The following is a 13673-nucleotide window of genomic DNA, read 5'->3' as shown; positions in this document are numbered from 1 at the left end:
TATTGGGCAAACTCTACAATTAAAATATTGGGTTAAATATCAATAAAAAAATGCATCACCCAACAGCAGCACATTGCCAACTGTGGCCAAGCAGCAAGTAAATTGGTTTTAGACCCTCCTCCTACATGCAACAGGAAGCTAGTACATTCCTATCAAAAGGATAGTTTGTTCTAACTGTATTATGGCTGTGGTATGCAACCAAGAACTCTTAGGATTAATATTTTACTATCCATCTTCTGTAAATGGCTTGAGGATCCATATTGCCCAAGTGCAGCAGTTAAAAAAAACTTATATTTAAAGTGTTTTGTGTTTCACTTGCCATTTCCAGCGGCTTGGGACGTCCTCCTGACATGAAAGGCTCTATACAAATGTAATTTTGTTGTTCTCAAAATTAGCCTTTGTGTTGACTATGGATTTACGGACTAGAAGTCAAGTAATTCAACATGGACCAACTATAATAGAGCTCTCCAAAGAACACAAGCCTCAAGTTAGAAGCTCAAATACAATTTCATTTGTAAAATGTTAATGTATTATAAATGGCTACAGTAACATGCCTGAGTTCTTTTGAATCTTTACTAGTTTAACTGTCCTGTTGAGCACAGGGAATCTGTAGCTGTTGGCAGCATGAAGGGATTGGCAGACACTAAAATCGTTTCAGATACTGCTCACAATAAGTTTATTGCAAATCTCCATCACCTTGGTACACAGATACCAAGACAAGTACAGGATCAACCACATCAGCTTTTGGGTAAATTGTAGTTTTATTGGAAAAAAATATACAACTTGGAATGGATTTTAGGCACATCTGTGCCAAAGCAGATTTCAGAAAGAACCAAGTGGCTAAAGAAAACGCAGAAAGAGCATGGTAAGAAAACAAGAATGCTTCCTTGAATGGAACTGCAAATACAAAAAAAATTAGTGTACGAGTACCTGGATGATACACCCGTTTTGCTATAGTGCAATGCTGAGAAATTTTTAAGCTTTCTGTCCTTATTCCACAGAGTTATTAACTCTGCATTTAAACAGCAACATGAGACATGCTGATACTCGACAGCCAGCTTCCTCACAGCAGGCATTACCCAGATGATCCCTTGTCAAACCACAAGTCCTTATGTAGCTTTGAATGTGTAGAAGAGCTTGGATGCACTTCAAGATAAAGCCACATGCAACTTTGTTACCAAAAGTCTCGTCTCAAATGCAAAAGAAAACAATGACAATAAGATATTGAAGAAAAGTAACATGAAAGGACTGTAACTCTACCCACTATACATGCATAATGTTTTAGACAGGTGGGGCAGGGAGAGAAACATTTTACAGATAAATTACAAACAAAGGAAAGGCAAATAAACAATGTTTGTTTTATACAAGAAAATTAAAACGCTCTGTACAAGGTCTTCACTTTGCAGTCATCATTTGTACGAACTCTGTGAAGAGAAAATTGAAATGTTACACATGGAAAATAAAATTAATTAAACTCCAATCCCATCAAACATACCCACCTCCAATTACTATATACATGGGGAGCATATTCCTAACTGGCACAATACAGGTATATTTATCCAGGTCAAAATTCTCTAGATGAAAAAAGCTTACATTCAAAATTAAAACTTCTCTCTCAAAAACATAGTTAAGTTCAAAAAGCACTAACGAGCCACCAACACCTTTCTACATAAAGAACATCAGTCCGATCCAGCTCTGCTTTCTTGCACTGATGCACTATTTACAGCAGGTGTCACAGGGCAGGAGGCATTCAGGAGCCAGAAAATCTCCCACCATCACCAAGGCTATTTAGAACACCCCCCTACTTTAGCATCAATGCTTAAACCACTTGGTCAGAAAGACGAGGTAAAGCTCCATATCAGGAGCACAATTCAACCTCGCTTCATACTCGGGTGCAGCACTGCAATTATGAGACACCAATTTGCTGATTAAACTGTTCCGATGGATGTTCCACCATTCAAATTTGAAAAGCAGCCACCTGGCACCTTGGCCAATCTCTCTCCCCCGATCCAAAAGAATTGCTGTTTGTGCAAAACACAGGTGCGGATTAGACACTAAGTTTACCCACACTACAAACTAAAGTTGTGAAACAGTGAATTGTGATAAATGTAAGAGACCATTCAGGCTTTTGCAAGCCTATGTCCTAGTATTGCTCTGGGCCTTGCTTTTGCCAACTCAGCTATCAGCATGCTGCTATTTTAAGCAGTACACTCGCAGTAAATGTATCTACTCAGTTGCCAGTATAATAATCATGCAGTTTTCAAAATAACTAAGTGAAAAAATGATGCATTGGTAACCAAACACCATGTGCAACAGAACTCAGGTGCAGTACTGTAATTTTTGTGATCCCCAAAATCATAAATAATAAACCGAAGTAGACACTTGGAACGGTATGAGAGAATTCAGATAAAACAAATATGTTTGCCCCCAAAACAGTCACCACACCTTACAGTATAGCATGTGAAGCGCTTCAAGAAATCTTCCTGACTTGAAAGATACTATGCCAAAGCGCAAGTGTGATTACACAACCTCAACAATGAAGCAAAGTCAATTTTTTTTTAAAAAATGAATTAATTTAATGTTCCTTTTAAGCATACGAGCGGCCCTTGTAGAAAACAAATCCAGAAACTGCACATGGTATTGTCAGGCCAGCAAAACTAGGTTTTGGTGTGAACCACCACCTCATTGTTTTGTCAAGCAACATCACAATGCTGCTAAACATTAAAGTGCTCTGGAACACTGCCCCGAGTGAAGGGGCTATATAATTCAAGCTGTTGTAGTAAACTACAAACAGATAATGTATATACTTTGAAAATGCTGGTGGTTACAACATCATGGTGGTGCAGCACAAATTACAGTACTGCACTTGAGTTTAAGTCTAGGTTATGAACTTGAGCTTTAACCTTACCTCCATCCTAAAAATAATGTTGACAGGTAATTTGATGCATTATAGAATTCATTGAAATAGAAGTGGTTACATAAACTTGCAGATTCCTTGAGCAGCTGAATCCATGCTAATTATTTGTGTGGAAATCCTACAATAATAATAAAGGGCACTTGGAGCTTAAGACGTCATTTGGAACTATTTTCTGGGCACTGAAATCAAGCTGGGATGCGTGGCTCAATTTGTTTTTAAGCCAAGCATTGATGCTCTTTTTCAAAGGATTCCATGCACCAATGCACAAACTCCACCATTGGTTTAAAGAGGAGTATCAGGTGACAGCTACAAATGCTGCCTGGCAGCTCCCAGGGAAAAACCAACCAGTCAGTAGCATTTCAAGAATCAAACCAATTTAATAAAAACTACTAGAATTTTTTTTTCTACTAGATTCCAGTTAAAAAAACATTTACTTAGATAGCAAGTAAAGAGCATTTCCAAGTGTCTGCAGTATAATTTTAATAGTGCAGGCAGCAGCAGAGAAGTGCCTCCAGTGGTACAGTACAGTACTTTAGCTGCTGGTAAGCTATGCAGTCAGCACGACTACTGGTTAAGTTATCAGGACTGAGATCCAATAGCCAGGAGTCAAACCACAACTTTCAACTGCAGTTTGTTTCTCCAGGCTGTGGTATCCACCCTGGAATGTAATGGTACGCTTGTCAAAAGGAGCACAAGGATTTATAGAACTATTTCTGTTTGAAGCAATTCTAATGAACTGAATCCAGGCCATAAAAGTGGCAATATTTAATGGCTTTGGAGTTAATGATTTACCACCAACCAAGGACTAGGTCAATAAATATGCCATCAACATGCTTGCTGGTTGATCACAACTAAGCGGGAATCAGTTACATTATTTACTCCATATCTGACCTGGACACAGTTCTATTGTTACAAAATAGTAGTAATTAAGTCAACTGACACCACATCCATTAGACACAGAATGAAGACTGCAACTTCTCAAAACATCTCAGAAAGCATTACCATATTAGTGATGTTGGTTTACAATACATGTATGAATCTAGCTTATATCAGATAGCATTGGCCTGCACAATGCTTGCAATAGTTTAACAGGCTTTAGGGAAAGTGGCCATATTCTAGATATAGTGACCCAAAACTGGGCCTTCCTCAATATTAGGGCTAAACCTACCAGGTAATGGAAGGGCATCGAATTTGAAGCTGAAGCTGGGTAAGAATGATAGTTACACTCATCTCTACAACTATTTAAATTGGTTAAGGTACAGAAAATGTGGTTAGCAAATAAAAAAAAATTCAAGTTTCCCAGCTACCGAAACAATCGGAGAAATCAGTGATAATTTGTCTCCCAGGTGCAGTGATGCAACACAGGTTCATAGGTGCCTTCCCTTTACACGGTAAGGGGAAAATGGCAAATTAGTTATTTAGATTTAATACTACTCAAATACCAAATTACTCAAGAACTATATTTAACCAAAAATTATTGCATGGTTACCTTCACGAAACACAATTACTTAACTGGGCTTATAAGGTATCATACTAAATATCTCACAAAAGCAAAATGTCCTAATAAATTATTCTCTTTGTACCCACACAAATTTTGCTTCTATTACACTTTCTATACAAAGTAACTGATACATAGTCCCTCTCTTAACATGAATTGGAGGTGTATAATGCTGGAGAGATTGCAAGTGTTCAGAACTGCAGTTCACAAAGACTTACGCATTTGGCCTTTTACGCATTCCATGACACGGTATTCTATGACTGTAGATCTCTGGTTAGCTAAAGCACTACACTGTGTCTAACAAAAAGTGACCCACATATACTGCAAGTGGATTGCTTGATGTGGAATACAGGAAGCCACAAACAAGAGATCTACCTTCACAAAATGGCAGTTCAATTGAGTGCAGTCATTTGGTTACATTTGACCAAAGCCATAACAATTTTTTTTAATATAGAAAATCTCTCATGTTGAGTTCTCATGGGTCCAGACATTTTGTTAAGGAAATGGCATAAACAAAACCTACCTTCATAGTTCACTTGACCATCACCATCAATATCTGCTTCTCTGATCATTTCATCGACTTCTTCATCTGTCAGCTTTTCTCCGAGGTTTGTCATTACATGACGGAGTTCTGCAGCACTGATGTAACCATTACCATCCTAGAAAGGAAAATATTTGGTGGCATATGAAACATTTTACTTTCTGTAGATAACAGTGAAACATTAATAGAATGCATGCATATTGTCATGTTTTGCTTCAATACCTTATCAAACACTCGGAATGCTTCTCTAATTTCTTCCTCACTATCTGTGTCCTTCATTTTCCTTGCCATCATTGTCAAGAATTCTGGAAAGTCAATTGTTCCATTTCCTGCCAAAGAAATTAAAGTAGGTAAAAAACAAATCCCACTTCCTTCCACGAGACAGCATGGGCTTGATGGCTGAATGACCTCCTTCTGTGCAATAGATTTCTCTGTTTTTATTTATTAGTTTGCTGAAAGTGTTACAGGACTTACACACTTACCATCAGCATCAACCTCATTGATCATATCCTGTAGTTCTGCCTCAGTTGGGTTCTGTCCTAGTGACCTCATGACTGTCCCAAGCTCCTTTGTAGTTATGGTACCATCCCCATCTTTGTCAAACAGAGAGAAGGCCTCTTTGAATTCTGTAATTGGAAAAGGCACAATCAATAAGAAGCCAGTAAAACACAGCACATAGTCACAATGCATATCCACACCTAAGTGACATTTGTACAATCTGCAACATTAGAAAAACAAGTACATTTTACTTACAATGTTACATAAGTCAACTGAAACAATCACTTGCGCAGCCTTAATGCATCACGTAACTATCCACAAACTTCTGAACAGAAACTAGCTACAAGTCACATCTAACAAGCATAAAAGCAAAAGTTAACCCTAATTTAAATATTGCTTTCAACTAAACCAGCAGTCAAAACGACATGATTTGACCAAAATTTGTGATTCAAATCTCCCAATGCGAAGCCTAGAACAGGAGCTTACAACTTAGGTGAGTTCAATTAGGCAGTTATGACGGACTATCCATTAACTCAAATACAGGCACAGTAAGAGACTATAAAGACCACCAAATGGCCTGCTAGAGCCGAAAGTATGAAAATAGGGACATTAAAAACAGATCTGAGCACTATAGCAATATGGCTTTATATGACTGGCTCAGGTGTACCTTTGCCTCTTTGCTGAAAGATACAAGCATATTATTTCACCCTTACACAGAATAAAACCTTTCCTCAACTGCACTATGATAGCATCTGATCAACAGGGTATATTAATCTCAAAACGCACCTGCATGAGTAGGGAAAAATTTCCATAATATTTCACTTATTGTGCTATTCTGAATATTCAGATCGGTATTCAAGAGTGATTTGCAAGTCTATACAACAAACTTCATAAGAGTGATTGACTTAGTGAGTAAATTTATATTTTCAAAAACAAATATGGTAAAATTAGTAACTTCCATTACACTTACTAGAATAATTGTAGTTTCACCACATAAATTTCATTTCAATTAAGACATTCAATTTAAGTTCCAATTTGCACAGCAAACAGACAACAATCAAAACCTATTTGAACCTTCAAAAAAATCTTGTGAAGACCACAAACTTCAGTATTAAGATACATAACCAATTTTGTTTACAACTGTTAACTTACTTTATTTAGCCACACCAGCAAAAACTCCAAAAACTGAACCATAAGCCCCACCCAAGATAAATGAACAGCAAATAAGGTTTATGCCCTTATCCTTAATCCTAAAATTAAAAAGTTTACAATTTAGTTTACTTACCAGCAATCTGCTCTTCTGTTAGTTGATCAGCCTAAAGAGAAAATTGTATAACATATTAAACCATACACAGGAAGTGCATCATCAGAAGCTCATGTATTAATTTAGAAAGTCATGAGGTAAATGGGGCTGGAGCTTTTAGAGAATCAGCACAAACACGGTAGGTGGGACAGTATATCTCTATGTTGAACAGTTAATTAAGTGCCAGTAATTCATGAGACCAGAAATATAATGCATCATACAGAAAGGTCACTTGCACATGCTATGCAGGTTACTTTAACATTTTAATGTGCAATATACAATTTCTGAAGGATCCAAAACATGGATTTGTCACCTTCATGAGGAATTCCATTAAGTGAACTGCTGAATCAGCAAACTGCACATAGCAAATATATGATCAGCTTAATATATCAAGAGACTATAATGTGAAGTATCTTAAATATGGGACTCAAATGTAATATCCTAACAGGATGTGCCGCCCCAGAATTGAAATGTCACCAAATAAGGCTATTCAGAAGGCCATAATCGCTTTTAGCACTTATTTAAAAGTAAAAGGTTGTCAGTTCATGGTACATAGTAAAAAAAGTCAAACAGCAGCATAGAGGCCTTCCACATTAAAGCAAATTGCAAGATACATTTGCACAAGATGGGTGACCAAATGGACACAATTCATTTTCTTCAAAATTTCCTGACAATTTTGAAATCACCATTTGGAATCAGAGTGGCTATAAATTAGAAACAAAATTCAGTGGAGCCAAAAATGTGGGAAAGCTACTAACCAGGGAGCAAAGGAGGGGCTCTGAATTCCAAAAAGATGACAATTCATTTCTCAGCAATGGGTGGATCTCTGTGCAACCTTTAACCTTCCCTTTACCCACCACAGATGCTATGCCCCACTTCTACCTTACCCTTCCACACGACAAAATAAAATCAGACGGTATCCCCACCAGCTACAATATAGGAAGCCGTTCGTTCGCAATCACAATCTAATGAATGCTAAAGCCCCCGTAACAAAATACGGGGGGGGGGGGGGGGGGGGAAGAGAGGAGTCGGGTTCAAGACACGAGTTGGGTGAAACTCTCTACAAGCATCACTCGTTGCCTCACATTTCTTCTGAACGACACCTCCGCCCCCAATTCCGCCCCGAGTCCAACTCGCCCCACAACCCAGCCCTTTTCTTGCTACATCCGCACTTTGCACGGCAGCAGGAAGTCTCTCCCTTTCGCCACCCCACTCGCACCAGTTACACCCCCTCCCCTTTGCCCCAGCCTTCCAGCACAGCTGTTCAGCGTGTCTTTTCACCTCCCCCCCTCCCCCCCCAAAAAAGGCAGTACTCTCCCCCAAAAAGGTTGAAACCAATGTTCGCAGACCCAGCCAGCAAATTCGTCCCCCCCCCCACACACACACCACCAACCCCATGCAGACAAGAAACTCAGCTCATAAAACAAACCAGAAACGCTATAGTTAACGTGTTACTTTGTGTGTGTGGTGGCGGCGGCGGTGGTGGTGGGGGGAAAGAAGAGAGATTTATTTCTGGGGGGGGGAAAAAAAAAGACAAAAGGTGGGCAATTACTTTTCCCAGACGACGTTCCCCACCTCATCCCCCCCAAAAATGCAATGGTTCAAAGCAGCCATTTCCCTCCTCTCTTCCTCCCACACCCCCCCCACCACACACAAAATGGGTCCAAAAAAAAAACGCCCCCTCCCCGAAGGCGCACAGCCGGACGCAATGCATTCTGCAAAGGGAGTGAAGACATTTTTTAAAGATGAAATAGCGCGGCCGGTGGTGTCGGGGAGGGAGGTGGGTGGGTTGTGTGTGTGGGGGGGGGGGGAAGGAGAGGAGCAGAAAAGAGTTCACGATACCGTCGTGGGGTGGGGTGGGTTTGGCGGGGAGGGCAGATAGCGGGGGGGAAAAGGGTGTGTGGGTGGGTGGGGGGGGAGAGAGAACAAAAAAAGAGAGATAATAAAAGTAAGGTGATGGGGAGGGGGTGATGGGGAGGGGGGAGCGCTGTTGGTAGGGCGGGAGAGAGAGAGAGAGAGCGGTTAAGGGCGCGGCGCTCGCGCTTCATAAACGGTCACAGGCGCCGCCGCCATCACCGCCGCGGGAAGGCGGCGACCACCCCCCACCCTCCACCCGGGAACCCCCGACGGCAGCCTCGCCCCTCCCCCCCACCCCCTCTCTCTCTCTCCCCCCCCAACCCCCCCAAAAAAAAAACACGCGCCGCACACCCCGCCCCGCGCGCCGAGAGAGCAACGCGACCCCAAACCGTGGTCTCACCGCGAGGAAAAGGTGCGTTTTTTTTTAAAAAAGAGAGAGAGAGAGAGAGAGAGCGTTCGAACCGCCATCAGCCAACGACAGACACTTCGCTCCACACACCCGGAGCCATTTGCTCAACATGAGGGAGAGAGGGAGAGAGGGGGACTTTGACTGACCGATCGGCCGGGGCCGAGTCGGGCCACTTTACCCTCCTCCATCCTCCTCCCTCCCTCCCCACCCACCCACCCACCCACCGCCCGCACAAGTCGCATCCAGTAACGACATATTGCAGCAGTTTCTGCTCCTCTTCCTCCTCCTCCATCATTACACGAGAGAGAGGGAGGGAGGGGGTGCGGTGCGGGTGGGGACGACGACGAAGTTAACCGACCGACTTAAGAGCTCCGTCTCCGCCGTCCGGTTTTGACGAAGAGGAGGTGAGGGAGAGGGAGAGGAGGATGAAGGAGGAAGGAGGGTGGTGGGGGGGGGGAGCGTCGTTATGGTGAGAGGAAAAGAACGGGTTAGTAGTTTTTTTTTAAAAAGAAAATGGTGGGAATTCCCCCCCTCTCCCCTCACGGGAGGGGGGGAAAAAAAAACAACCCCCCCGTCTGCGACGGTTTATGAGGTAAAGAAGAGGGGGGGGAAAAAATAATTTCTTTCTTTGTTCGTCTCAGGTCCTTCCTTTCCTTCCCTCTCACTCACTACTCCTTCGTGTTTCTTTTTTTTAAAAAAAAACCCCACCACCAACCCCCCCAAAAAAAAAAAAAATCCACGAGGAAAAGAGACGAGAAAGAATACGAGTTAGAGAGAGAGAGAGAGAGATATGAGAGAGAGACTCACCATAGTGGGTGGGTTGGGGGTGTGTGTGTGTATGTGCGTCCGTTGCTCACAGTCCGGTCACTCGCTCTGTCGCCGCGGAGCCGCCACTGACTATAAACAGCCCGCGCGCGGCAGCTGCTTAACTCCCCTCCCCCTCCGCCCTGTATCCCTCCGCTTGGCCCGACCCACCGGAGCGTTCCCCTCCAACCAACCAACCGCCGCTCCCTCCCTCCCTCCTCACAGGGGTTCCCCATCACCACCATCACCGGTTACCACCACCACCACAGCATCGCGATCAAATCTTTAAAGAGCCTTCCCCGCGGCTCGCTCCCCCCCCCCTCCCCTCCGTCCTCCATTCAGGAACAGACCTAATCACCACCTCACCCGCCGCCGCCGTCACCTCTTCCATCTCCAGCGGTGCACGGGGGGGGGGGGGACGAACTATTTTTTTTGTCGCGCGGAGGGGGCAAAGCCTTTCCCGCGCGGGCGCGCGCGCGGCGGCGGTTGGAACTCCCGCCCCTCCCTCCCTCCCTCTCCGCGCGCCCGCCGCGCCCCGCCCGCGCCCGCACGCGCACGCGCACGGCCGCCGCCCGCCGCTGATTGGCCGGGCGGTACCTGCAATGCGTCAAAACAAAGATGGCGGCGGTCGGGTCGCTTAGCGACGGCTCGGGGCCGCCCGCCCGCCCGCTGCCCGCCCCGGGCCCCGTTGCGATAGTAACGCGGCGAGATAAGGGGGAGAGAGAGATAGAGAAATGGAGGGAGGGAGGAAGGAAGGAAGGAAGGTAGGCAGAGAGAGAGAGAGAGAGAGAGACGGTAGCTGCGTGTGTGTGTGTATAAAGCTTGTGCTGCTGCGCGGCGCAGTGCAACGTTTGGACCAACATGGCGGAGGGCAGAGGAGGAGGAGGAGGGAACCGTCTCTCAGACCCACACGCCGCAGTGTATTGAGCCGTCGTCGTCGTCGTCGTTGTTATTACAGACTCACTCACTCGTTCATCTCACTCAGTAGTTTCCCAGCACTGTGTGTGTGTGTGGGGGAGTGGAAGGGAAAAACACTTGACTTGTGTTCCGCCCTTTTTTTTCGTCTCTCATATCTGGTTTTAAAACTTTTTTTTTGCGGTGGTGGGGGGTGGAAAAAAAAACACGTGCGCGATCGAGTGCTGCTGCTGCTGCTGGTGGTGGTGGTGGTGTCTGATCAAAGCGGCAGCTCGCTTGTTACTGTGTTGTTATAATAGTAATGATAATAATAATAATAGTCCTTTGCATTTGACATAGCGCTTTTCACGTCGGGAGGACGTCCCAAAGCGCTTCACAGAACACAGCACCGTAAAGTGAATTGACTGTATTTGTTGTTGTTGTTGTTGTTCGTGTTTTGGCCGATACCTGTGTCTTGTTGGGTCTGGTTTGATTGATATCTCTTCGGTTGCCCGTGCATTTACCGTGTTGGGTGGGGTGGGGTGGGGTGGTGGGTGGGGGGGATTTCATATCGAAAGGTCCGTAATCATAAATGTGTTGGCGTTGCAAGTCCTGGTCTTGTTGTAGCGTTTGGGGGTTGTGCGTGTGTTTGGCATTGATTTGAAGCACATGCATTTATTATTCTCTGCGTCTGTTGGGTCAATGCAGGACTTGTGCGGCAACTTCGCACTCTTCCCCCATTCGGTCAAGTCGCATTTACTTTGGCGCACTCCTAATAATAATAATAATAATAATCCTTGCATTTGATATAGCGCTTTTCACGTCGGGAGGACGTCCCAAAGCGCTTCACAGAACACACTGTAAAGTGAATTGACTGTATATTTGTGGGCGAACGCGGCAGCCGATTGCGCACAGCAATGTCCCACAAACAGTTGTAGATTGAAAATGACCAATTTATTATTGTTTTGGGTTTTTTTTGGAGGGATTATTATTATCGTTATCCTGTTAGCGGTGGGCGCCACGTTGTGATACTTTTCCCCAGTGATATTTCAAAATTGCTTCAGAGGTTTTTTTTATATATGTGGAAACACACTTCTGCGTAATTAGAACATTTAAAATAAATGCCTCAAAACGTTTTAAAAGTGAAGTATCCGATGTTTACACTGCAAACGGTGGGCCTAAGTTTCTAAGTGTGTTTGCAGCAAAATTATGGCTAACATCAACTTTTTTTTAAAAAAAATTAACGTCTCCTATTAGTATTCCCCAGGAATCTGAAACAGATGGACATTTATTTCTTTTATCCATTCCTTTATAACACGTGCTCGTCTGTCACTGCAGTCAGCATGTTTTAAGGGAGTAGTTTCACAGAGAATTGAGACTTGTCACTAGAAGATATATCCATCCAATTGAACAGCTATACATACCATGACTATGCTTTTAAGCACAACTATTTCAGAGTTGATCCGTTGCAATGGGTAGGTACAATGCACATGCTTGTTTCTGGACCAAAAATGTTAACTTTTTTGGGAGAGGGGGTAATATAGATTTTGAGAAGGTACACTCTTACCCATTTTTGTTTGCATTGGATACGACTATATTAGAATTCACGAGAAGAAGAATTAGGATGTGAGAAATATAATGCTTAGTACTTTATTACTGGTAGAGACATGAAAACGTACTTGCTTCCGATAACCGCATTTGAACTTTTAAATCATTATTAAAGCCAACAAACCCTGATCGTTTAATAGAACTGTCCCAAGACATCGGAAGACGCTCATTATATTAAATGATGCCTACATTATGCAAAATAGATTTCAGAAATGCATTATTCCTGATTCTTTGTGGGTGTTAGATTGTAGTTATAAAACTTACTATTTTGATAGATATTGAATTTAGATGGGAAATGCCTCAATATTGAGAGCGTCTTCAACGATTTAAAGGCCGCGGTTGTACGTAATAGTTTCATTTATTTTACAACCGTCAGCTTAGATGTACTTTAAATTGGGCAAAGTTAAGTTCTTGACAAATGATCCAGAAAAAAATGACAGAAACGACCCTTTTGCTTTTCAGGCTGTGCAACTACTGTTTTGAGAAAGGTATTTCCCTGCTCTCACTAGTTGCTCCGTCTTTGAATGAAATTCCTCAAAACAACCCCGCCTCTCACCACCCCAATAAAAAAAACTGTTTTGTGCCATCAGATCTTTTGTTCTTCCTTTCAATTATCTGAAGTAAGGTATTGTATGTACGTTCATGAATAATTAAACTGATGAGAGCTGACCTAGACTTTTTTTGTCTTAAGTTATCCCCGGACGCCTCGTGTGGTTTGGATTCGTTCTTCGTCTGCTGATTGATTTAGTCTCACAGAGCAATTGTTTCCTGACCAAGTCTTTCCCCCTTTTTTTTGCTAAAGCAAACCAGATACTGGGTGGCTGGAAAAGTGCTGTACCATTGAACCGATTTTGCTGTAATAACAATGTCGAGAGTTACTTTGCATTCAGCCAAAGTCAGACAACATTAATTTAAATTCCGACCATTTAATATATACCCTTCGGAGTCACCGATGAAGTGGACTGACTAATAATCTCTTCGCCTCATGATTCTGCAAGGGAACACTATAGGCAACGCTGAAAATCAAATGGCTGTCTTATTTATTAGTTTGCTTCAAGAGACTATAACAACCATACCCTGTCACAACTGTTTGATCTATTAAACGTCTATATGCTCTTCAAAAGACCTGTGTGCACTGGATTTCCAGCATAGAAAATATTTGCAATCTGTACACTGGCTTCATTTAAGATGGGTAGCGAATAAGATAAATTGCTTTTTTGGGGGGGGATGTGTGTGATAAACACACACCCAACAAAAATGCTTAACTCAGTGTGGGCTGCATTTGAGCAAAGTGGGTGAGGAGGGATGGCTTGTGATTCTTTTTTTATTTTAGAGTTCAAACGA

The 13673-nt window shown here is 42.9% G+C and overlaps 1 protein-coding gene and 1 long non-coding RNA gene across 3 annotated transcripts; one reads left to right on the top strand and one right to left on the bottom strand.

Moving 5' to 3' along the window:
- Positions 1-742: 742 nt before the first annotated feature.
- Positions 743-10204, bottom strand: calm2a (calmodulin 2a (phosphorylase kinase, delta)). 2 transcript variants are annotated; one of them, XM_042332917.1, is made up of 6 exons: positions 10178-10204; positions 6740-6770; positions 5439-5582; positions 5179-5285; positions 4939-5074; positions 743-1424 (listed from the first exon to the last, which is right to left on the bottom strand). In XM_042332917.1, exons 3-6 carry the CDS (start codon positions 5506-5508, stop codon positions 1396-1398), a joined length of 342 nt encoding a protein of 113 aa, XP_042188851.1. In that variant the 5' UTR covers positions 5509-5582; positions 6740-6770; positions 10178-10204; the 3' UTR covers positions 743-1395. The 2 variants fall into 2 exon arrangements, with proteins under 2 accessions (XP_042188851.1, XP_042188849.1); XM_042332915.1 differs by lacking the exon at positions 10178-10204 and adding an exon at positions 9831-9934.
- Positions 10205-10432: 228 nt separating this feature from the next.
- On the top strand, positions 10433-13452 carry LOC121848534. Its single transcript, XR_006084926.1, has 2 exons — positions 10433-10591; positions 13021-13452. It is a non-coding gene; the product is annotated as an uncharacterized LOC121848534 (long non-coding RNA).
- The last annotated feature ends 221 nt before the right edge of the window (positions 13453-13673 follow it).

This window comes from Callorhinchus milii, unplaced genomic scaffold, assembly GCF_018977255.1.
Source record: "Callorhinchus milii isolate IMCB2004 unplaced genomic scaffold, IMCB_Cmil_1.0 Scaffold3, whole genome shotgun sequence".
Taxonomy (NCBI): domain Eukaryota; kingdom Metazoa; phylum Chordata; class Chondrichthyes; order Chimaeriformes; family Callorhinchidae; genus Callorhinchus; species Callorhinchus milii.
Note: the sequence above shows the minus strand (reverse complement) of the source record. Positions and strands in the feature narration are given on the sequence as shown.

Excerpts from the sequence above, each read along its gene's own strand:
- calm2a (XM_042332915.1), bottom strand. Across the intron at positions 5,286-5,438 it reads CAATGAGGTTGATGCTGATG|GAAATGGAACAATTGACTTT; the intron begins GTAAGTGTGTAA and ends TTTCTTTGGCAG. Across the intron at positions 5,075-5,178 it reads CATTCCGAGTGTTTGATAAG|GATGGTAATGGTTACATCAG; the intron begins GTATTGAAGCAA and ends TTTCCTTTCTAG.